General features: G+C 37.7%; 1 protein-coding gene across 2 annotated transcripts in view; it reads right to left on the reverse strand.

Moving 5' to 3' along the window:
• Positions 1-250: 250 nt before the first annotated feature.
• Positions 251-25,621, reverse strand: part of Snx25 (sorting nexin 25) — a 92,669-nt gene continuing 67,298 nt past the window's right edge. The window contains exons 11-19 of one of the 2 annotated variants that reach the window (XM_042700064.1): positions 19,551-19,682; positions 16,165-16,305; positions 12,648-12,761; positions 11,517-11,681; positions 9,053-9,170; positions 5,301-5,367; positions 2,341-2,522; positions 1,698-1,798; positions 251-853 (exon numbers count right to left, since the gene is read on the reverse strand). In XM_042700064.1, the coding sequence (XP_042555998.1) occupies positions 773-853; positions 1,698-1,798; positions 2,341-2,522; positions 5,301-5,367; positions 9,053-9,170; positions 11,517-11,681; positions 12,648-12,761; positions 16,165-16,305; positions 19,551-19,682 (1,101 nt within the window). In that variant the 3' untranslated portion in view covers positions 251-772. Of the gene's footprint in view, positions 854-1,697; positions 1,799-1,855; positions 2,258-2,340; positions 2,523-5,300; positions 5,368-9,052; positions 9,171-11,516; positions 11,682-12,647; positions 12,762-16,164; positions 16,306-19,550; positions 19,683-25,621 lie in introns of those variants that run through there. The other variant, XM_042700067.1, reaches the window with a different exon arrangement.

Consider the following 25,621-nt stretch of genomic DNA (forward strand, 5'->3'; position numbering starts at 1 on the left):
ATAAATTGAAGAGAGAAGAGGGGAAGAATACAGTCAATAATTCAATGTATAATCCTATAAAATTAAAATGAATGATGAAAGGGGTAGCTAGGGGAGGGATGAGTGGGAATTTTAAAAAGGTGACACTGCTTTGTTAAATGGCAACACCTCTGTACAACTACCTACAGATAATAAAAAATATTTTGAATTGCTTGAATTATTTCAACTTCTCTTTTTGAGATATAAACATCTTTAATATTGAGCACTATAATTCATTTTTATATTTTATTGCTTCAAATGCTTCAAACTATGGTAAATCTTTGGTAAAAATAAAGACAATAAAATTTTCACAGTAACTTTACACAAAGCATTGCACAACAATGTTTCTCATACACATGAAATAACACAGGAATGTCTAGAATCCTCAGTGAGGAAATTAACTGTACAATATTCATAGTTCTTCATTTTAAAACAAAACTGATTTCCATAAATATTTAAAATATGTCCTAGATTCTTATCACCTATTAACATTTGTATTGCAACCAGCATGTTGAACTTTAAAGTATTTATAGTATTTAAATAAAATCAATAAACAATTTTGTTGTGGCCTACTATAGTATCTAGTCTCCCTCCCCGCCCCTCAATTCTGCTTGTTTTACATGAAATTAGAGGGAGGATCTAAAATAAAAATAAAAATTGCTATGGTTCTCAGTCAGGCCCTCTGTGGAAAAGAGGAAAATGTTTCATGTCTATTATTACACAGACATTTCTCTGGTGGCTGAATTGTGCAGTCTCAGACTTGACCAGCCTTGAATTGATCTAAGTGAGTTCTTAGCTCAGGACACAGTTCAATTAGCAGCAGCTCCATCAGCACCTGTACCAAGAAAGAAGAAAAAGAAGGATGAGGGTTCTTCCAAGAGTTTGCTCAAAGATCCTCTATGTCTAAGATCAAAGTCCAATTTTAGTTCCAAAATTACTCTTAGTACACAAGGGACTCTTAAAAGGAACTGAACCTATATAAACTCAGTTTATTTCATAGCCTAACCACTGTCATGCCATCCATACTATTTAATATTGGTAACTCTAATCAGATGACTGAGAGGAAGTGGAGGTGGAGCTCAAGTGGTAAGAGAGTGCTAGCCTTGAATAAAAAAGTCAAGTGAGAGTGAGACCTTGAGTTTAAGCCCCAGTGTCAGCACAAAAAAGAAGAAATAAAGATGAATGGCAAACAGAATATGTTATAAGCTAAAACTAAGCAATCATTGGAAATTTGCATCAGAGTAGAAAGAGGAGATATGAAGATGATCGTGCTGTACACACTGTGGTATTTTGTTTTTTTCTAATTAAAGAACAGACAAAAAAAATGAGGCAAGGAAAATAGATACAACATTGTCACAGTAATTAAGAATATAGGGGACAGGCACCAATGGCTCATGCCTATAATCCTAGCTACTCAGGAGGCTGAGATCTGAGGATGGCAGTTTAAAGCCAGCCCTGGCAAAAAAGTCCATGAGACTCTTATCCCCAACAAAAACTACTCAGAAAGAGCTAGAAGTAGCACTGTTAGCCTTGAGCACAAAGAGGCTCAGGGACAATGCCCAGGGCATAAGTTCAAGCCTAGGACTAGCAAAATAAATAAAAGGATTAACATTTACCCATATTTGAACAGAAACATAAAATTCAAGAAATAATTATCTGATAGGCTTTGATTTACTCACATATAATAGATGCTTGTTAGCTCTTCTTTCTTGAAGTGCCTTGAATATTTTTATTATACCATGACGGGCATTCTGCTGTCCAACAAGGCTTTGAAGTGTATCTGTAAAATTAACACTTCTGTTTTTTGGTGCATTGTTGAAAAGTGAATTCTATCACTAAGCCACATACCCAGCACTGAAAACCATCAAGATTGTGTCTAAAGTGGCTACTGACAAAATGCAGTGTGCATTCAGTGGGAGATGTCTTCAGATACATATATAGTTCAAAAAAGCACCAGTTAGTACTAACGTGGTAAAAGTGTGAGTGGTCAGTTCTTGCAAATGTTTAAAATAATGTCCATTTAGAAATTTTCAACATAAGGTTTTTATAAAAAACAATTACTATTGCTATTACTAGTTTACAAAATGTATGCATTTTGCATTGCACAGTAGCCTGATCTCTAAAGCACATTTATTATTAGCACATTTCTGTATACATTCTTAAGATTCTCAGTATAACTTCTTAGTAAGAAATGGCTTTAACAGAAAAGCCTGATGTTTAAAATTGTAAATAATGTTTCCTGAGAGACAGAAATGAAAATATTTTCACAGTGCTGCCATTTCCTTCTTATCGCTGCATCCCCTGGTAGCCAGCCAGCCTCACCTGGAATGTTTTCAAGTAGCTTTTGCTGCGCCTTCTGTTTTGTTTCCTGACTTCCTGCATCACTTCTAATTGCAGATGGTGCTGCCAATTTCCCATTTGGCCAAAAAGCATCCCGGAAAACACCGATGTAGTAAACCAACATTTGCTCACTGAAAATCCAGTTCACTGTGTCCCGGATTTGTCTTGTAAGAGGAAAAATTTTGCTTAGATGAGGTTTTTCAAAAAGTGTGTACTCTGTTTTGAAAAGGTATGCATTCAAGGGTAGGTGAAGATGCAACCTGATCGAAATGTTTGATAAATACAACTAGAAATGGAATTTTCCAACTCTGGCTATAAAAGCCTTTTTCTCATTTTCGTGGTTCATGTTTTCATTGGCACCAGCCTCTCTAAACATTTGCCCTGAAGTTCCAGTCTGTATGACAAGAACCAAGAGACTGATTTGTTTAAGCTTGTAACTGCCCTAATTAATTTATCTATGAAGCATTATAACCTGAAATATAAATCCACTTCTTCCTTTTTGGGGTTTGAACTCAGGTGACATATTTTCTAGGCAATCTATCCCTTGGGTTACACTTCCAGGCATTTTCTACACTGCTTTCTTTCAAATAGGATCTTACTTACTGTCTTGAGTACACACCTAGACTATAATCTACCTATTTTAGGCTTCCCATCATGGCTGGGATGACAGGAGTGTGCCACTTCTCTAGTTTCTTCTGTTGAAATGGAGTCTTGCAAACTTTCCTGTGCCCAGGCTGGTCTGGAATCACCATCCTCTGATTTGAGCCTCCCATGTAGCTAAGAAAAGAGATGTGTACTCCTGTGCCCAGTTATGGGTTGAGAAGGGAGTCATGTGAATTTTTATGCCTGGCTAGTGTAGTACTAGCTAGACAATTTCAAATATTCATGGGAATGAAAATTGGCAAGTATTTTACTTGCAGTTATGCATAAATGGATTTTATCTAGTTACTAAAGTCTTTCATACAATCCTATTAGTTGGTCAAATTTTAATCAGTTCCACTACCAAAAGACAAGTAAACAGAAATGAATTTGGAAGGAGGAAGCCTTTCTGTTCAAAATGAGAAAAGAATTTAGACTGTTAATGCCAGAAAGACCTAAAGCTTCAAATTTTTATAATAAATTTATAATAATAAAAAATTCTTTAAAGAATCTGACTTCCAACCAAACTTTTAAATACGATAATTGTAAGAGTTTCAGAAATGGCTCCAAAACCAGTATTTCAAACCTAGTACTTTGCACATCTTATCAGTCACTTTTGAATGAGTATTTAAACTCTACTGAGTCAAGCTGTAATATTAATTCTGTTCTAATATTGTTTCCTACGATACTTCTTTATGTTGCTTAGAACTCTACAATTCAAGCCTAGACCAAATAGAGCCATTCTATTAGTTTAGTGGAATTTCTGTGCTTTTTTATATAATTAAATTTTATTGAATGCCACCCGGAGTATATTACTGTTTATGGCTGTTTTGGGTACATAGAGTTGATAGCTGAGTTTTGGGTTTTTTTTTTTTGGATCCGGTCGTGAGGCCTGAACTCTGGGCCTGGGCATTGTCCCTCAGCTCTTCAGGTCAAGGCTAGCACTTGACCACTTGAGCCACAGCGCCACTTCCGGCTTTTTTTTTTTTTTCTGCTTATGTGGTGCTGAGGAATCAAACCCAGGGCCTCATGCATGCAAGGCAAGCGCTCTACCACTGAGCCACCTTCCCAGCCCGATAGCTGAGTTTTTTGATAGCTGTGCTGCCCCAAGGATTTTGAATTTAAGAGAACACCTGCTGACCTGCTTTCTTTTTTTGGTCAGTCATGGGGGCTGACCTCTGGACCTGGGCACTGTCCCTCAGCTCCAGCTCAAGGCTAGCGCCCTACCACTTGAGCCACAGAGCTACTTCTGGCTTTTTTCTGCATATTTGGTGCTGAGGAATCAAACCCAGGGCCTCATGCATGCGAGGCAAGCACTGTACCACTGAGCCAACTTCTCAACCCTGACCTGCCTTCTTAATTATCTTTTAAGAAAAAGCCATATCAAAGCAACATCATGGTTCCCTCTGTAGTCTTTGCTTTGAGTTAACCATGGTACTCCCAAGAAGTCAAAGGACAGAATTTCACTCTCTGATTTAAAATCAGGTAACTCTTACTTTCCAGAAGTTATTATCTAAATAGATTCTATCAGCCAAAACCTGTAGGAAGGTATGTGAGACTCTAATTATTCCAGACCAAAGGCCTATGCTGCTTAATGTTATATCATCATCTGCTAAAGGCAAAAATAACAAAGTACCAGGTGCTCCAAAACTCTCCACCTGATAATGAAAAGACTAAAAATTCTCTAAACCTTCTCTCCATTTCCATGAAAACAACAAGCAAAGTAACTTCATCACTCATAAACCACAGCTGCTCATTTTACAAGTAGAAGTCAATATCATAAAAAGGAACAAGAAATGTATTCCTGATTTTCTGAAACTGACAAGAAAAACAAATAAGCAACACTGAGGAAAAGAAGGCCATTTTGGAAATTTTCTACTAAGGCCCATCAATACTGAAGTTTGCCTAAGGTGGAAATAAGTTAAACATACTATTTTTATGGTAAAACAAAATACCAAGGCAACTAAACAATCCTCTGATGGACAACTGAAACTATTTTCATTATAATTCTAGTGTTATTTCTCTTATGGAAAGTGTCACCCCTTCTTTCGCTTTCCCTACTTTCCTCTTCCTCTTCCTGCCCTCAAGTTACATATACAACTTTTTTTTTCAATCTTAGAAATTTGGTTATGACCACAAGGAAAATATAATCTATTTGTAAATTAATATAAAAGAACACCACATTTTCTTTATAATTCCTATATAATTTATAAATTTTATATAGTAAAATAAGAGAATCATTGGCTATTATTCCTAAAGTATTTGATTGTCATGTATTCAAACACTGATTTTGTTTAACTTACTTGTTGATGGTTCTTCCAAATGTGACCTGAACAAGAGCAATTAATGTTCTTCTCACCCACTTAAACACTGAAATGTAAATCAGAGAAAAAATTTATCACAGAATAGCACAATTATGCAGATTTTATAGCTGTACAAAACATAAATCTTATCACTTAATTCAGTCTGGGTCCTGACATCAATTAAAATTTGCTTTTTACAGAATTTGGGTTTTAATAGACACAGTTCTGCTCAGGAAAATTCCTCAGACCAAGTTTTCATTTTATTACTAAGCAACTGATGAGATGAAATCTAAGAGGGCACCCCCCAACCCAACTTCCAGTCCAGGGTCTACAGAACAGCTGTGCTAGCATGTGAAAATAATACTTCACTTTCTATGTCCCGAAGCTACTGACAACATGCCTGTTTCCCACTAGCAGACAGTAGAGTTCTAAATTTAGATTTCTGTCTGGCTTGCTGAACCCAATTTTCTAACGCACAATTCTGAATGAGAAACATCTATAGTCAAATATTGTAGACAAATATTGTCGAATATTGTAAAATGGCATGTCTAACTGTTCCCATTTGAATAGTAGCCTGTAGAACATTATGTACTTTTACGTTTTATGTATTTAGGGTAAGAAAGGAAATCCTCAGCCAGAATTGTGAATGGGATCTGAATTCCACAATCTCCAACACCACTTTCTAAAGCAGGTAGTCAGACATTTGTCAGAACCTCAGATTTTTCATCTGGAAAAGGATGAGATTAACATGGGCTTTATTTTTCCCCCCTGAGGGTCTTCTGTGTGAGAGGGGCTCTACAGATTCCAATTTTTATTATTGATAAGAGGATACATTTTGTAGGTCCATAATATGAACATAAACTACAAAAGGTAAAAAAAGCTATGATTTCATAAAATTTATCTCCAGCTCCTGAAATGCTTAGCTAGTAACATTTGAGGAAAAGAGAAATTCAGACTTGGCTATAATCGAGACAAAAATTCAAGCCTCATGCATTCATCAACAAAACCTAAAAGGAGCAAATTCACAAAGAAATTTTCATTGGACCAGCCACAGAAATAAAGGTCAAGAACATAACTGTAACCTCCCTTTATTTCACCTTTATAATAACAATTAAAAAAAAAAACATCGACAAAGAATAGATCTATTACTAGATAAAGATATCCAAAGTCATTTCTAATTTTAAAAAAATTATTTTTAAGTGGTTGAACAAAAGAGTTACCTTTAAGAAAGCAGCTTATAATTACAATATACCTTGATTTAAATGCCCAGTTAACCTACTATTAATCCTCCAAATTAACAGTCAATCCTTAGAATCAGATCCATGCCTCAAAACTGCCTTGAACTCTTAAGACGAAATTTGCTGGAATACTGTCAAGTATGTAGACATGTTTATTTTAGGCCCTCTTTTAGGCTGGATTAGCATGTCCGTTATGATAACTTTTCTGCCTTTCTGGGACAAGAAAGTAGCTCATACACAGAGGGCCTGAGGACAAAAGCAACTTCTAGGAGACTGACAGCTAAGCAGGTACAAAATAAAACAAAATGCTGCTCCTGAGTCATTTTTATATACTGACCTTGAGCAGAACCCCAACTCATTTTATTACAAATACTCTCTTATCACTGATATCCTCCTGCTCCAATTTTTCCATGCCTTCAGGATCCCTCCCTCACAAAATAGGCCCATTCCTCCTTTCTCATTTGTTCAAAGCCACAGAAGCAGCTGCAGCAGCATGAAGATTTTGCTGATGGCAAATATATCACATCTCATTATAAAGGATGTTCTATTTATTCCCCTTTGAAATGTCCCTGGAGAATCAAACATGCTTCTGAACAGGCATTCCATGGAAGACATGCACACTGTGAGGACATAATTTTGAGCTCTATTCTGGCTGCTGCCTGGCTCTGGCACATCTACCAGGTCTCTTAATCTCTCAGTATTTATGGAAAGGGGCACGCCAGCCAAGGCTAGAATAGTGCATCCTTCATGTTTAACAGCACAAGGGACACTGGGAGAATTCATGATTTCAGGGGCCAGCTTTCTTTGAGGAAGACACAAATCTTAGGTGGAAAACTCTGTTTCTCTTCTTACATTAAATTAATAGTGTATATAGCTTTCAAAGTCCAAATATGGAAATGTCACAGATTTTTCAAATGAAAGAATCTTTAATATTTGTATGATATTCTACCACATGGATACTTCTAAAATAACTATTTCCCACTCCTAAAGTTTAAGTTTATCTTAGTTCTAACTTTCATTATTGAAATTGTGCTAAAATTATGAAATTATGCTAAAATGAACTTCCATATATATACATATATATATATATATCTGCCTTCAGTGCAGAATGCAATACATTGATTGCTTAATGTCAATTATGCTTTTGGATTCTTTCAATGCTAATTTATAGAAAGAAAAATCCATATCAATTTTTGTTTCCCTACAAAGTATTTTATAAAACATATATATCCAAAGTGATGATGATTGAAATTATGTATTTTCTTAGTTTTGGCTTTGATGAAAAGGTTCAATGAACAAAGTTTGTTAATTCTGGCACTTGAAATTCTCATCTGTTTACTTATCAATGTAGCCATCTTATTGATGTATACATTTTATTGATCACCCACTCAAGATCAGGTGCACTGTAAAAGACACTGAAGATTAAAATACATAGAAGATATGTTTAGGATTATATTAGCACTTTTTCTTCTGGTAATAATTTTTACATATCTAAGTTACATGTTAGGGGATTTATAAGTGTGAAAGATACTCAGCTTCATTTTCTATGTAAGACCACTCTTTGCCTACCATATTTCCCCTCAAGAGACAAGGATGCTTGACTGAGTAGGGGAAGCCAGGATAATCATAGGTTAACATTTTATTAGTGGGTGACATCAATGTGTCTCATATACTCTTGCTCTTTTCCTTTGCTTCCTCTTCTAAGTGGTTAGAAGGTATGTAGGCACATGCCGTATCTCCAGGTAGTACTGAATCTCCAGGCATGACCAATTAGACAGGTCTTATAAGTGTGAGTGTTCCAGAGCTGTGAACAGGTGAGCAGAGAGTACTAAGTTCTATTCAGGACTCAAGACTAAGGCATGTAGTTTACCTTTCACCAAAACACCGTTCTGGGGCAGGCACTCATGTAACTCTTAAGAAAAGAGTATTTTGATCCCAAGCTTGTGAATGTTTTTTTAGGAATCTCTAGGGCAGGATTTCTCAGCCCAGCACTGTCACTGTGGCTAGCTAGGTGCTATAGTGAGCATTGTAGCATGTTTTTCAGTGTCACCCACCTCCCTCTACCAAGAATCACTGCACTATAGGAATGAGAATGAAAAATGGGATAAAGGCTTTTCTACCATCCCTGGCCATAATGCTATCCTGGCAACAAAACTATACCTTTAAACAAGAAGATTCTCCCTCTGTTAGCAACATACAAAATACCTTTTGTATGTTGGATCCCATAAAAGAAATGAACTGCATTTTATCCTTTTGTATTGAGAAGATACTATAGGAACAAATCAGGATCAAACTTGGGAATACAGAGTTGCTGTCTATCTTAAGTGTCTTCAGCACTAACATGAAGCTCAAAGAATACCTTCATCATCTGGTTGGTCCTTCAGACTATTTGCTAAATGAATGAATGCATGAACATAAATACATATCTGATGAATTTTAGGAATAAAGCAAAATTAACTGAGCCTCACTTACCCAGGCAATACTATTAAACAATAACAAAAATAACAAGCTTACTTCCTCGAAGTTCAAAAATCTCTCCAATCAGCATGAAACATGGTTCAGCCAAGGAGTCTTTCTTCCCATCCACATCATCACCATAATCTGACAGGTCACTGTCTTCCTCTATCTCTTCCTGGGGATATGACAAGTAATAGGATACAGGTCACTTATCCATGGAAATCATAGCTGTTTTCCTTCTTCAAATATAAAGTAGTTGCTCTTATTTTAGCCTTACATAATTCCTCAACGTTTATGCAGAGATCCATCCTTTTTCAATGTGGAAGACAAAGTGCTTTTTCTGAAGAAAATGTTTTATTCTTAAAGCCTCATTCAAAGTTTAATAAAACAAGCTAATAAAAAAAAATACTCTCTACCCCTGGACTAAAATTTCAATTAGTAGATAGGACACTTTTCTAAAAATTATAGAAAAGTATTAAGCTTTTCACACAAATGATTTTGAGTTCATAAACTACTCTTTTTTAATCTAAATATGTGTATTTTAAAGTCATAGACTTTTTGTTTTGTTTGGTTTTTTTGTCGGTCTTGGGGCCTGAACTCTAGGTCTGGGCGCTCTCCCTGAGCTCTTCAGCTCAAGGCTAACGCTCAACCACTTGAGCCATAGTGCCACTTCCAACTTTTTCTGTTTATGTGGTGTTGAGGAATCGAACCCAGGGCCTCATGTATGAAGGGCAATCACTCTACCACTGAGCCACCTTCCCACTTACAATTATTTTTGAAGCTCTCCTCAAGCTTTCACTATGTAGGCTCATTTCCTGTTCTGCACATCATCAAGTTTCAGCTCTAAGATTATTATGGGCCACATACCAAGTCAGTACACATGAATGCAATGGAGAATATAAACTTTTAGCAGTGATACACACACACACACACACACACACACACATACACACACACACACACACACATACACGCATACAGAGCTATTTCTTTCTTTTTCTTTTTGTCGGTCGTAGGGCTTGAACTCTGGGCCTGAGCACTATCCCTCAACTCTTCAGCTCAAGGCAAGCACTCTACCATTTTAGCTATAACACCACTTCCAGTTTTCTGAGTGGTTTATTGGAGATAAGAGTCTTGTGGACTTTCCTGCCCAAGCTGGCTTTGAACCGCAACCCTCAGATCTCAGTCCCCTGAGTAGCTAGGATTACAGGTATGAGCCACCGGTGCCCGGCACACAGAGCTATATCTATAGAACAAGATGACGTGCTGTCATGAAGGCCCAAACAACAGGCAGTGGAAGACCTGAGGATGTTCAATTATGTCTGCATAGAGGTAAAAGTCATAGGATCAGACAGTGGGCTATGACAGGCCTCTGGAAACATCAGATAATAAGAGTAAAGGACTGAGAATTCTCAGAAGCAGCATCACTGAAGTCCAACAATAGCTAATATCTACGAATCACTTCACAGAGTGACTGAGCCACATGCATTTCCCAAGGGGTGGTACGAAAGGGAGGCAATAGAGGTAAGCCATAGAGCCTCAATGGAAGGCTGTGGGAAGGAGTTGGGTGGGAGAAGTTGATTTATACACAGACTTAGTCAGAGATGTGGGCTTGTCTATGGTGAACAGATAACTCCTGACAAAGAACATAGCAAAGCAACATATTCCTTTCAGTGTTCAGTCCCTCTTTGCAAGCTCATTAAGCCAACCCTGGTAAAGAGCAGAGCTATTTGGCAAAAGACTAAGGAAAAGCCAAATTCTGGACAGGTTTTCTGCAACTTTTTACCTATGGATCAAGACATCCAGGTCAGAATATGAGATTGAAATGAATACAGCCTCGGCTAGGAAGGTGACTCAGTGGTAGAGCGCCTGCCTTGCATGCCTGAGGCCCTGGGTTAGATTCCTCAGCACCACATAAGCAAAAAGAAAAAAGTCAGAAGTGGCGCTGTGGCTCAAGTGGTAGAGTGCTAGCCTTGAGCTGAAGAGCTGAGGGACAGTGCCCAGGCCCAGAATTCAGGCCCCACAACAAGACCCCCCCTCCATAAAAAAAAAAAAGAAAGAAGAAAATGAATACAGCCTCTCTCTCTTTAGACATTTCTTTGGCCATATATATTGCTGCCAGGTCATCTTGCTTCAAAATAATCCATGTTCTCCACTTCTTAAAATGAAATTGAAACTCCCAGCCTGGCATAAAGCCTTTCCTTATGTATTAGGAAAATAGCACAGAAACCTGCCAATTGTCTACAATCCAATGACTATTATCTCATAAATAGAACCTGAACTTTCTCCCCTGAACTTTCAACACAGCCAACTCCTCTACAGTGATGGTCCTGTATCTTCATTTTTCCAGCTGACTTACAAGGGGTAACAAGAAGATGATCCAAAATACGAGAGCAAAACATTACAGAAAATGGATGCATTTGCTTTGCATTAGTAGCAATATTTCAAGCAGTATGTTACTTCAAACAGACTTTTGTAGATGAATATTCTACAAGAGAGGTAAAACCTTTTGACCACTCACCTCCTGATGGGAGAAAAAGTCACGAGGAAGTTTTTCCAAAAATGAGGATAATGAAAAGGAGTTTTTTTTCCCCTGCACATCAATAACCTTGAGGTAGTCAGGAGAAGGGCTCAAAAAGGCATAAAGTGCTTCGCTCTGACACAGTCGTTCATCTGAAAGTAAATTCTGTGGGAAAAGGAGGATTGATGCATTGATTACTGCTACACAGGAAATTCTGAGCTGGTGGGAGCCACTACAAGCATGGCAAACAAGATAAAAGTGGACGTGTCAAATTCTGAACTTAAAAACTGTTTCCCTTTTTCTCTGCAATAAACTGTATGTGATTATTTTCAGTAATTTTAGTGGCAAATGTTCCTGTCTGGGGTAAGTCACTCTGTGCTAGTCATTCTGCATGGGAGAATCCCATGCAGAGAACAGAACTCCCTCTACTCAGTTCTGCTTGGTGCCACAAATGGTTCTTACCTTGCTCCTGACTCACAGATATAAGGAGCTATTGCCTTGAAAGACAATTTCCTCATTTGTGTTTGAGCAACTTAAGAGTTTTGCAAATTCATAGATATCACTAAAAATTCTTATAATTGCATTCAGACTTTGTATGCCTGCTGAGAGTTATGACAGGGTGGACCCACGTACCATTCATTTTCACTGTATCATTCCACTGTATCCCACCACTTTCCAAACATTGTTTGTTTATATAATTGTATAACTGTTTTCATTGACCTGTGAACTGAAAATCTCCTTGAGATTTGTACATATTTATCTGGCCTAGGAAAGAGGGAACCAGAAAATAAATCAAGTTTATGTATAAGCCTTTTCTTATACATAAACATAACATGTTTATACATGACAGTAAGATGCTGTGTGCACTTTGATAAGACAGAATTTATGAGTGAATAACCAATGGAAACTATCACCCACTGGTGGCTGTTCATTAAGATCCACGGCAGCTAGTTAGTTATCTTTGGTGGTGGTACTGGCAGTGATGGGGAGAAAACTGTATGCCACTAGTGATAACAAGTTTAGCATGTCTTGTAAAAACAAAAAGAAAACTAGTTGGCTCTTAGGATGGGGCTGTTTAACTCCAAATATCAAACTGTTTCCTCTCATAGCCAAAACCTTTCAGTTGCTTACCTGTAAAAACTTATTTAACTGATTCTTTGACTTTTCCAGAAACTTGTGATCTACAGATTTGAAAGGCAGCTTGCTAAGAGAAGGCAACTGGACTTTTTTTAAAGAAGGGACACACTGAGAGGGGGAAAAAAAAATAAATGTTAGTGCTTTGAAAATACACTTCAGTCTTAAAACATGTTTTACAGTAATAATCAGAACAAACCAGTATCTTCGTTTTGAATTTCTCTGCTATTTAAGACTCTGATTTTTTTTCTGCTTTCGTTGAGACAGTTTTGCTATGCAGTCCAAGCTGGACTCAAATTCATGATCCTCCTGCCTCAGCCTTCCGAGTACAGGGATACTGATGTGGATCACCATACCCTGCTAAAATCTACCCATTTAAGCTAAATTTGATGGACATATCATCCACAGACCTACAAATTCCTAGAAACTAAGAAATCATAAGGTCATGCTGACAATGCTATATATGTTAAGTACAGGTCACAGAAGTTTTCTCTTAGAAGTGTATTTTGCTGCAGACTAGTGGCCCACATTTGTAATCATAGCTTTAAGGAGGCTGAAATCTAAGGTTATGGTTCACATCCAGCCCAGGTAAAAATGTCTGCAAAATTATCTCCAATTAACCAGCCACAAACAGAAAACCAAGCAAGAGCTTGAAACCCCTAGTTCCAGTCCCAGTACCAGGAAAATAAATAAATACAAGTTGTATTTTTAATACTTTGAAAACAGTTATCAACACTAATAGAAACAAATGAAAAGAAAACCTCGTCTTCAGCTTTATTACTGTCATGAAAATTAACATAAATAATGTATCAGTGATATAATTATTGACAATGTTACTTTTCTTTTTTTGGTGGGGGGAGGTCCGGTCGTTGGGCTTGAACTCTGGGCCTGGGCGCTGTCCCTCAGCTCTTCAGCTCAAGGCTAGCACTCTACCACTTGAGCCACAGCGCCACTTCTGGCTTTTTTCTTTTTGCTTATGTGGTGCTGAGGAATCAAACCCAGGGCCTCAAGCATACAAGGCAAGCACTCTACCACTGAGCCACCTTCCCAGCCCCAATGTTACTTTTCATAGACAAAAATCTTACGTTCGATCAGACACTGTGCTAGAAATTTGCTGTTATTTTATCCTTAAGACCAGCCATATGAAATTTTAGAGAAATGAAACAGGCAGTGACATTTGGAAGGCAAGATTAAAATCTCCAGGGTCCCAAAAGGTGCTTCCAATTACAGCTGTCAACAGGAGATGTTCTCATAGTAGGAAGACAGACATAATCAGAAATAGCAAGGGTAAGAAAAGAGCCCAGCCATCAGGCCACAGATAGGAAAGATGCTAATGAGGCAAAAGGATAGTCACAGAACAGTAAAAGGTTTGTTTCTTCTTCTAATGCTTCAGGGTATTTATATCCTAAATACACTTCACTTTTCAATTATGTTTTATTTCAAAATCATCCCCAACTTATTTTTCCTTTCTATATTTATTAGAAACTACACTAAACTTTAGTGATTTGTCATGCAGTAAACAATGCAGGTTTCTGTACTGTCAATTTTACTTAACAACCTGGGGAAGAATTTACTCTTACCTTGAAATAAATATTTTGTTTTCTATTCTATGGAATGACCATAGGATGAGAAACAATAGTATGCTTTTAAAGTAGGTATAGCGTGCAGAAGTCAATGACAAAAATGGAGGAACATAGACTAAACAAATGTAACAATAGTACTTTGTAGAAACTATGTTGAAAATGAACTATATGGCTTGGGGTGGAGATGGCAGGGAAAAACTGGGAAAGAACAAAGGAAGGAGTAATATTGTCCAAAAAGGAGTCTGAGAGTTGACCACAGGACTCTGGCAGTATTAGTTTATTCTGAGCAAGAGAAGAATGGACATAAATAAAAGTGGAAGTGATTGAAAAGCTTTTTATTACTGGACTAAAGGGTAATTATATTCAACAGAAAGAGAGTTAGATGCAGTTCATCAGGAAATGTGAAAGTGAGATGACTTAGATTGTACTCCTGATTAGTCTACTGTATATACATCCTATAAATCAATTAAGTTCTGGAATTACTTTCCCTCATCTATCAAATAAATAAAATTGACCTCAATGAGTGGCTTTCAAACATTGTTAACTAAAATCGATAGCAGGGATGTACTGCAAACTATGGATGTGTGTATTATATGTGAGTGTGTGTGTGTGTGTGTGTGTGTGTGTGTGTGTGTGTGTGTAGGTTACTTTGCACTGGTTATTTTCAAGATAGGATCTTGCTCTTGCTCTATGCCCAGACATGTCTGGACTGTAATCCTCCTATTTGTGCTTTCCCAGGTTGCTAAGAATGACAAGCTTACACCTCTATGTCCAACCACTGTTTGAGATAGCTTCTCAAGAAGGCATTTGTTGTTGTTGTTGTTGTTGTTTTTTGGGGGGAGGGCCTGAGGCTGGCCATGCACTGTCATTTCTTTTTCCCAAATAGCTAGAATTACAAGATGAGCCACCACGTCTGGTTATGTGCCATATATTTTTCTACATGCTTTGTATATATTTCTTCTCTTAATAAGAACTATTTTCTTAGGGACTATGAATATCTGCAGCTAACTGATGAGGAAAAAGAAATCCAAAAGGTCCAGTGCAAATCTCAGGTCACAAAACAAATTAACAGCACACTTGGCATTCAAGGTTGAGAACAAGAACTTTTCTGTGTCCTTCAATGTATGTGATAAAAATCCAACATAATGGGAGCATGCATGAAACCCTGGGTTCAATTCCTCAGTACCACATAAACAAAAGGGAAAAAAAAGTGGTGCTGTGGCTCAAGTGGTAGAGTGCTAGCCTTGAGCAAAAGAAGCTCAGGGACAGTGCCCAGGCCCTGAGTTCAAGCCCCAGGACTGATAGAAAAAACAACAACAATAACAAAAATACAACAAATTCTATTCTATTTCTATTGCTGCAAGTCATAATTGCATTCATTACCCATTAAAGGGTCACAATAGGCAGGTTCAAAACCACTTGCCCTAGATAATCCCTGGGATCTCATCTCTGGGCTTTTGTGGTAATTTTTAATGAAATCAGACAATAGTCCCGAAGAATTTATCTAAACTAGGTGGTTTGATCTATGAGTAACCTTAAAATGTCAGGCTGAAAATGTCACCATGTCAGTATCAGCAGCAAGGAAAAAGATTAACCAGTATCCTAATTCATAGAGCCTGCAATAAACCAGGTACCCGTGGCTCACTCCTGTAATCCCAGCTACCCAGATGGCTGAGATATGATGATAGGGATTCACATAGGCCGGAAAAGTCTGTGAGACTCCTCCAAATAACCACCAAAAAGCCAGAAATGGAGCTGTGGTTCAAGTGATAGAGTGCCAGCCTTGAGCAGAAAAGCAAAAAAGCACAGTACCCAACTCATGAGTTCAAGCTCTAATACCAACATAAAAAAATGAGAATAAATCCTGTTGTAGCCTCTGGGATCTGTTGGTGCTCAGCAACTTTAGGCTCTGTGTTCATATGCATCCATACCTCACTAAGCTTCCGGTGTAAATTCTGAAATTCACTGAGTCTTCTTGGGACAGTCCAATTCTTAGTTTCAACTCCTCCGACTTCTTGTAAGCTCACTGTGACAAAGTAACAAGGCATCTGCTCACCATTCTCTTCTGTAACCTTGAGAAGAAATCAAAATCAACAACAAAGACAAGGTAAATGAATGTGGAATGAAGATTTGAAATTCTCCAACATTTTCCTCTTCCTCGTATGCCTTCCATGAGTAACTCCAGGATTATGAATGTGGAGGGTTTTATACTTTAAAACAGAGACATTCCTTGGGTGGATCTAATTTTTTTTTGGGGGGGGGAGGTCCAGTAGTGGGGCCTGAACTCTGGGCCTAGGCACTGTCCCTCAGCCTTTCAGCTCAAGGCTAGCGCTCTACCACTTGAGCCACAGCGCCACTTCCAGCTTTTTTCTTTTTGCTTATGTAGTGCTGAGGAATCGAACCCAGGGCCTCAGGCATGCAAGGCAAGCGCTCTACCACTGAGCCACCTTCCCAGCCCCGTGGATCTAATTTTTTAAGTGAAGAAGTTTGTCTGGCAAATAACAGAAAATAAAGTCAGAAAGATTGGAAGTCCAAGAAAGAAGCCATGAAGAAGCCAGAGTCGTTAGATCTACAATCACAAGAAAATAAATTCTGCCAATAACCTAAAAAAAGTTTGGACAAGTTTCTTCCCCAGTCTTCCAGACAAGAGCTAGGTTGGGCCAATACCTTGGTTTTCAGTCATGTGATCCAATGAGCACAGAATACAGTCTTATGCTGAATTTTTTTGTCTTTACAACTATGAGCTGATAAATGAATGCCATGATATGTTACATAGCAAAAGAAAGTTAATACAAGAGACTTAACCTTCTGTCTGAGGGCTTCCTAAGCTTTACTTCAGGATTCAAAAACCATGATTTCTCTTTTTTTGAAACAGGGTCTTGCTACATAGCATATGCTATCCTTGAACTTGTAAACCTCTGAAGTGTGAGAATTACTGGCATGTTACTACCATACCTAGCCTCCAAAATTCCTCAGGAAAAAAATTTTTTTTGCCATGAACATAACTTTACCTCATGAAATTTTATAGAGAAACATAACTTGTTTACTTCTCAACTTAGACATCACACACTTCAACAAGTAAGAAAAAGAAAACAGAAAATGCACTGATCTGAGCTTCAATTTGTACCATAAAACTAGAGAGCCGTCCGCAGGAAAGCCATGTAAGGTTGAATGAGCACTCCATTATTCTTTGTGAGGGAAAAATACTATCCCTCTGTGTGGATGGAGAAGTAAAGTCACTGACAGGGTCAGTTTCCTGGAACCACATATATAGTACAAGGTTTGGCTAGGATGAAAAGTCAGGAGTCTACCTCAAAATAAACAAAAACGTCCACATACTTCCTATTTGGAGTGATCTGTGAATGCTTGAGGTCAGCTGACCTCTCTCACTCCTATCTATTTCCTTTATCTTTTCAGCAAACTTTTGAATAAAAACCTGATTTCTAGGGCAAAGTTCTTTGTAGATGTTTCTACTGCTTCCCTCCCACCTTCCATGTCTGCCTTTGTAAGATGATTTCAACATATTGAGAAATGTCACAGGCAGCTCTAAGTAAAACTGAGTGGCTCCTCCCACAGTCCTCTTCTATGACCGTCTGACACATATCTCTGAGTTTAGCACATTCCTATCTATACTAAAATAGTAGTTCCATCCAAAGTTATCAATTATTATATTTTCTATATGATATCTAAGGTTGAAAACAGTTTTCCCTGTTCTACTGCTCCCTAACTTACCTCAAAAAATGTGTGCAATACTGCAATATAGCTTAATGGGAGTACTAGTAAGTGCCAATAAGTACTTGATTAAACATTCACATACTATAAATTCTTCCACAACAGTTCCCAGAGAATATATCCTGTTTTGCTATCTAGATGTGAAATTAAGATTATAAATTATAAAGAGTGCCAAGCCACTGAGAAAATGAAAGAGACGAACAACAATAAGCCTTTCAAATAGTGATGAAACATATCACTAATACCATCTTGCTCGGGATCTTGCTATGTGAGCATAATGTGAATGATGTGACTTTCATCTTTCACTTTCCACTTCACTGATAGGTGGGAGGGAGGAACTAGCAAGAATAACAATGTACAGTCAAAGCTTAGAAGCATCTTTACTCCAACCTGCAATGTTTTATAGACAAATGAAAAGGGATCAAGCATAGTCTGCAAATTAGTATCCCACAGTCCTTGAAGAACATTTAGACAGTAAAAAGGAAAAAAATTCATTATTAAAGATCTTTAAACTTCTGAGATTTAAGTTACTGAAGTCACAGCAGCAGAATGGAACAGACGTATCTAAACTTTTAGTTTTTTATTTTCACATTTCAAAAAATATTTTCCATTTATTTCAATCATCAATAAAAAAATAAATAAGTATCTCAGGGATCTTAAATAGTCTCCTACCAATGTTGCTGATAATTTTCCAGTGAACAGGACAATTTTCTGTTTGAGGTGGGTGAGATCATTCCAAGCTATGCTTCCAGGGATACCTTCTAATCATGGACAAACCAGAGTGAAACAGAGGGGAAGGCAATGGGCAAATATGATCTATAAGAATGTGGACAAAATCTTGTCTTATAAAGTCAAATTTCCAAGCACAGGTGGCTCATGACTATAACCCTACTTATTCAGAATGGTGAGATTTGAGGATCACTTTTCAAAACCTGCCAAGAAACTCACCTGTCCAATTAGCCAGAAGTGGAGTTGTGACTCAAGTGAGCACAAAAGCTCAGGGAGAGCACTCAGGGACAGCATTCAAGCCCCAGGACCAGCATGAAAGACAAAAGAAAAGAAAAGGAAAGGAAAGGAACGAAAAGAGGGAGAGACAAAGACAGAAAGAAAGAGAAAGAGAAAAAAAGAAAAAAGAAAGAGAGGGAAGGAGGGAAGAAGAGGGAAGAAAAAAGAAAGAGAATGAGAGAAAGGGAGGAAGGGAAGAAGGGAGGAAAGGAGAAAGAGAAAAAGTGTGAGAGAAAGAGAGCATGAGGAAGGAAAAAAGAAGTGAGAAAGAAAGTGTGAGAGACAAAGAAAGAAGAAAGGAGGAAGGAAAGGAAAGAAAGGAAAGGAAAGGGAAGGGAAAGGGAAAGGGAAAGGGAAAGGGAAGGGAAGGGAAGGGAAGGAAAAGGGAAAGGGAAAGGGAAAGGGAAGGGAAAGGGAAAGGGAAGGGAAGGGAAAGGGAAAGGGAAAGGGAAAGGGAAGGGAAGGGAAGGGAAGGGCAAGGCAGGGCAAGGCAAGGCAAGGCAAGGCAAGGCAAAGCAAAGCAAAGCAAAGCAAAGCAAAGCAAAACTTAGGGAGTAAGTGGAAAAGCAGCAAAGCCTACCTCTCCACTGGTAATGGAGGCTTTCCACATGCCAAGGTTCTCACACCACCAGTCTGTTCTTGCCATGTGCAGCTGAAGATCTGTGCGTTCTTTCTCTATTAAAAGTATTTCATCCTTCAACTTGGAAACAATCTGCCACAAGAAAAACATCCTGGTGTTTATGGAAACATTTTAAAAGCTATGCAACTTGTCATACACAAGCCAGTTGTTTCTATAAGCTAACAATGAGCAATCCACAAATGTTATTTTAAAAATTCCATTTATAGTAGCACCAAAAAGAATAAAATACATAGGAATTAACCAAGGAAATGAAATGTTCCTATAAAGAAAGCTACAAAACATTGATAAAAGAAATTAAAAATGACAAATCTTCATAAGGCATTCCAAGTTCATAAAGATATAATATTTTTAAGGTATCAGTACTAACCAGAGCAACCGATAGGTTCAATGTAAGCACTACCATAATTTTAATAACATATTTAGTAGAAATAGAAACATTCACCCTAAACTTCATGTAGAATCTCAGGGGACACAAAACAGCCCCCCAAAAGTTGATGGACTTATGCTTCCTGACTTCAAAACTTTTAGAAAACTTCATTACTCAAAACATTACAGACTTGGGGGGCTGGGAAGGTGGCTCAGTGGTAGAGCGCTTGCCTTGCATGCAGGAGGCCCTGGGTTCGATCCCTCAGCACCACATAAACAAAAAGAAAAAAGCCGGAAGTGGTGCTATGGCTCAAGTGGTAGAGCGCTAGCCTTGAGCTGAAGAGCTGAGGGACAGCGCCCAGGCCCAGAGTTCAGGCCCATGACCGGACCCAAAAAAAAAAAAAAAAACATTACAGACTTGGGTAAAGACTTAGGACAGGCTGAGCAGGATGGCTCATGCCTGTAATCCTGACTAGCAGAGAAGTAGAGACTGAGAGGATCACCATGCCATGCCAGTTTGGGCATAATGTTACTGAGGTTCCATCTCAACAAAGGAGCCAGGTGTGATAATGCATACCTATGATTCCAGTTATGCAGGAGGTCATAGTAGAAGGATCATGGTTGAAGAAGATAGCCTTTGACAAACAGACCTTATCTGAAAAATAATTAAAGCTCAAAAAAAAAAAAAAAAGGCCAGGAGTATAGCTCAAATGGGAGAATGCTAGTCTAACAAGCATTAGACCCTAAATTCAATCCCTAGTACCAACAACAACAACAAAGAAGAAGAAGAAGAAAATAATGATGGAGAAGAAGAGGAAATTAAAAAAGAAGAGAAAGAGGAGGAGGGGGCTGGGAATGTGGCTTAGTGGTAGAGTGCTCATCTAACATGCATGAAGCCTCGAGTTTTATTCCTCAGGACCTCAGAAACAGAAAAAGCCAGCTCAAATGGTAGAGTTCTAGCCTTGAGCAAAAAGAAGCTCAGGGACATTGTCCAGGCCCTGAGTTCAAGCCCTTGGACTTGAACTCAAAAAAAAAAAAAAAAAAAGAGGAGGAGGAGGAGAACAGAGTCCATTTACCTACAAGGATAACATGACCACTTAATGTGGAAAGAAAAATGTTTTCAACAAACTGTGCAAGGCATCTATCTCCACAGGCAACGGAAAGAAGTTGGGACCTTACCACTACAATTAATTCAAAATGAATTAAAAACCTATCAGATACAGTAACATCAGGGGATATACCATAGGGGGAAGAACATATAACAGAAAACAGAAAAATCACATAGTACATTAAAAACAACAACAAAGAAAAACCTCTTGTGTCCCTGTCTTGGAGTTCATTTCACTTAGCATCATTTTACATGGTCATATTCAGCTATTCTGCACACATCTGCTAAGATCATCCTAGATGTATAATAATTATTTCAAATAAGGAAAACCCTGGGACATATGTTTCTTTGGGTCTGGCTTATTTTACTTAATATGATTTTTTTCAAGTGATTTTTTGTTTCTTTTGTATGTTCTTCCCCCTATGGTATATCCTGTTGTCACTGTATTTGATTTTGGTACCGTGGTATTGTAAGTTTATTTGAATGAGTGAAGGTAAAGGGAACAACAGAATGGTGAGACAAAGAACCAATGCAATAGCAATATACACAAGACACTATGTTGGGAATTATCTGCACAACTTAGGGGTGAGGAGGGTGGGGCGGAGGGAAAGCAGGAGAAAAATGAGGGAAGGGGTAACATATTTGACAAGAAATGTACTTATTACCTTACTTATGTAACTGTAACTCCTCTGTACATCACTGACAAAAATCTTTTTGAAAAAAACAGAACTATAAAAATTAAAAATCTTAGAAGAAAACACAGGGGGAAAGCTTCACAACATGAGTTTTGGCTATAATTTAATAGTATGATCCCCAGAGACATGGACAACAAAAGAAAAATGAACAAAGTGTATTTCATCAAAATTCAAAACTTCTGTACATCAAAGAGCACTAACAATAAAGCAAAAAGGCAAACTGCAAACTAGGATCAAACATTTACAAATAAAATATTTGGTAAAGTTTTATAGTCAGAACATACAGGGAACTTCTAAAATTCGACAGCAAACAAAAAGGACAAGCTAGGCGCCAGTGGCTCATGCCTTTAATCCTAGCTACTCAGGAAGTTGAGATCTGAGGACTGCGGTTCAAAGCCAGCCTGGACAGGAAAGTCCGTGAAACTCTTATCTCCAATAAACCACCAGAAAACCGGAAGTGGAGCTGTAGCTCAAGTGGTAGAGTGCTAGCCTTGAGCTGAAGAGCTGAAGGACAGTGCTCAGGCCCAGAGTTCAACCCCCAAAACCTCCTCCCCCCCCAAAAAAAGGGACATGAATAGGTATTTCTCTAAAGAAGATAAAGAAATGGTTAATAAACACATACAATCATGCCATTCCACACTATTTAGTGGGGAAATACAAATTAGAGTCACAATGAGTTGTTACTTTATAGTTTTTAGAATGGGAGGAAGGAAGAAAGGCAGGAGAAAAGCAAGAAAAGGAAGGAAAGAGAAGCAAGAAAGTAGTGAGGGGAGGGAAGAAAGAATAGGTAGTTAATAAGGGAGTAAGTAAATAAGGGACATAGTTCAAATGCTGTGGAAAATAGTAAGGTAGTTCTCAAAAATTAAAACAGATTACCATATGACCCACCAATTCCACCTCTAAGCATACACACCAAAGAAATGGAAACAGGATCTCTAAAAGATACCTGTATAAACACCTCCACAGCAACATTACTAGTGAAAAATAGCCAACCGATGAAAACAAACTGAAATGTTTATTGATGGAAGAATGGTTCACACAATAAAATGTGATATATTAGCCTTACAATGTAATGAAATTTGAACACGTACATAAAGAAAACACTGGAGACATCGTGCAAAATGAAACAAGCCAGCATAAAGAACAAATACTGTATGATTCTACTCAAATGAAGTAGTTAAAATGTTTTAAAATGCTATGCTTGTTATCTTCTTGTATTTCACTCATCTTTTTATGAACCCCAAAGGGTAAGAACAGCATCTTTGTCCCTAAACTCTTCTGAACACACAGTCTACCAGTCTTCCTCTTCCTCAGAAGACCTACAGGAAGTGTCTCTTGTATATACCATCATCCTGCATCTGATCATCAAAAAAGATTGTGACCATTTTATTTTCATGAATGTTTTAATTCCATAGTCATGGCTGCTCCTTTAGAGCAGGTGTGTCAAACTGTTTCACTGATTATTCATGCATCATGCATTTACATGTTACTTCTGCTACTAAGATCCTAATGATTTACTCCCAATAATAACGCAGAATGGACAGTTTGCTTCAGACTCACAAAATCTCTCCAAAGAAATAAGATAAACCCTGACAGTAGATTTCAAGCAATCAAACTACAAGACTAAGTTCACGTTCAGCAGCTGGTGCCAAGATCTGAGAGGAGTTCTAAGCATATTCCTGGCTTGCTTCTCTGGGGAAAGAAAACTTTCACCAGTATTAACACATGCAAAAATGTTCTGACTCACAATTACATATTTAATACAGAAAAATCATTCTAATAAAAGTTCCTTTGAGGCATGTATTAACTTCTAGATCATTAAAACCTTTTCAATGTCAGTCTTGAATATTAAAACCTTAATTTTATATTTACATTTCATATTTACCAACATGAATGAAAAGAGTACAATGTCTGCTTCTGGAGTCCTGTGAACTCACACAACAGTGGACAATTTGATTTATCAGGAAATGTAGCCTGCTTTTGGAGGGATCAGAGACTAGCATTCAAATTAAACCATCATATTAGTGAATCTTTCCAAGTCTCCTGAGAATTCTTTCATGTAATTATAGCTCAGAATGTACATTCCATGGTTTTAAAATTTCTTTTAAGACTAAAGACTGTCTTTCAACCAAATTATGAACCAAACAGAAACTAATTCAATAACATTTTCTAGTTCATCTTTCATGCTATTCTCCATAAATACATTTTGATTTACAATGAGTTCATAACAAATAAGATAACTAGTCTTCGGGAATCTGCCACATTGAAGATACTGATTATTTACCGGTCCAGCTAATTCTGTTATCTCATAGCTGTTGTTTTTACCAGGAATACTCAAAGCCTCTACAAGTTCTCTATGCACAAAACCTGTTTCTTATGATGAACCAAGAAACCTAGCTGTTTCTTTTCAGAGTACTATTAGGATTATTAAAATGAATTGCATATTAAACTTCTTTTTGCCTTACAATTTTGTAAAAAAGATAACTATTGACAAATATTGTACTCCTATATAAGACTTTCCCTTTTTTTTTCTTTCTAAAAAAAAATAGTGAGGGAAAGGTAGTGGATGGGCTACCCAGCATGCAAGATGAACTAGATTCTACCTCCTGTAATGCAAAAAACAAAAACAGAAAGAAAAACATACAATGGTTTTAACTAGATAGTAACTGGCTTACCTATGAATAACTCTGCTGACTAGATCATCAATAGGTTCATAATATGCCGATTTCTCTACATTTTATCTCAGGAATATTCTTTCATTACAAAAACATTCAGATATTCATGATAGTAGTACATAAGTACTAAAAAGTACTAAAAAAAAAAAAATGTGATTCACTAAATTTTTTTAAATTCAAAGTTGCCTTCCTGTCACATGAAGTAAAGTGCCAGAGGAGACCATGTGGCAGAGCACAGAGCTTTATTACCACCTACATCAGAGAGACCTCCTTGTTAGACTTCAGAGGTACACAGGCAACGCAAAGCTTGGTTTAAAAAATGCCAATTTAGCTGGACACATGCCTGAAGCGGTAGACCTAGCAATCGTGAGGTCCAAAGTACAACCCTAGTACAGCAAACAAAGAAAAAAAAAGAAAAAAGAAAAATGCCAATTAGCAAGATCTGTTAGTTTTTAGCAAAACAGCTGTTTGAGTAATTCTGCAAAGTTCCTTAATTTGTGTTTGTGGCAGGTGAAATGAAAAAAAAAAGCTCCACCATTTCAGGTAAAAAAGAAAAACAACAGTGGAGCTGTGGCTCAAGCGGTAGATAGCTAGCCTTGATCAAAAAAGCCCAAGGCCTGGGTTGAAGCCCCAGGACCATCACAAAAACAAACAACAAAACAAAACAAAACAAAACAAAAAACCCAGCCTTACCCCCCTTCCTTAAAAGCCCTATAGTCAGGCTAGTTAGAAAGAATAGTCAAGTCAAAGATGATGGTGAGAAAGAATTCCAAACCAAAAGAATTCCAAATTCTTTTCTAACACTATTCCAGAAGCAATAAACAAAGCCATAACAACAACAACAAAAAAAACATGGAACTTGCTCTCAGTTAAAATTCTTTTTAAAGCCGGGCACTGGTGGCTCATGCCTGTAATCCTAGCTACTCAGGAGGCTGAAATCTGAGGATAGCGGTTCAAAGCCAGCTTGGGCAGAAAAGTCTGTGAGACTCTGATCTCCAATAAACCACTAGAAAACTGGAAGTGGCGCTGTGGCTCAAAAGGTAGAGTGCTCGCCTTTAGCTGAAGAGCACAGGGACAGGGCCTAGGCCTAGAGTTCAAGCCCCAGGACTGACAATAAATAAATAAATAAATAAGTAAATAAATAAGTAAATAAATAAATTCTTTTTA

Source organism: Dipodomys spectabilis, unplaced genomic scaffold (assembly GCF_019054845.1).
Source record: "Dipodomys spectabilis isolate Male_0828 unplaced genomic scaffold, ASM1905484v1 ptg000009l, whole genome shotgun sequence".
Lineage (NCBI taxonomy): Eukaryota > Metazoa > Chordata > Mammalia > Rodentia > Heteromyidae > Dipodomys > Dipodomys spectabilis.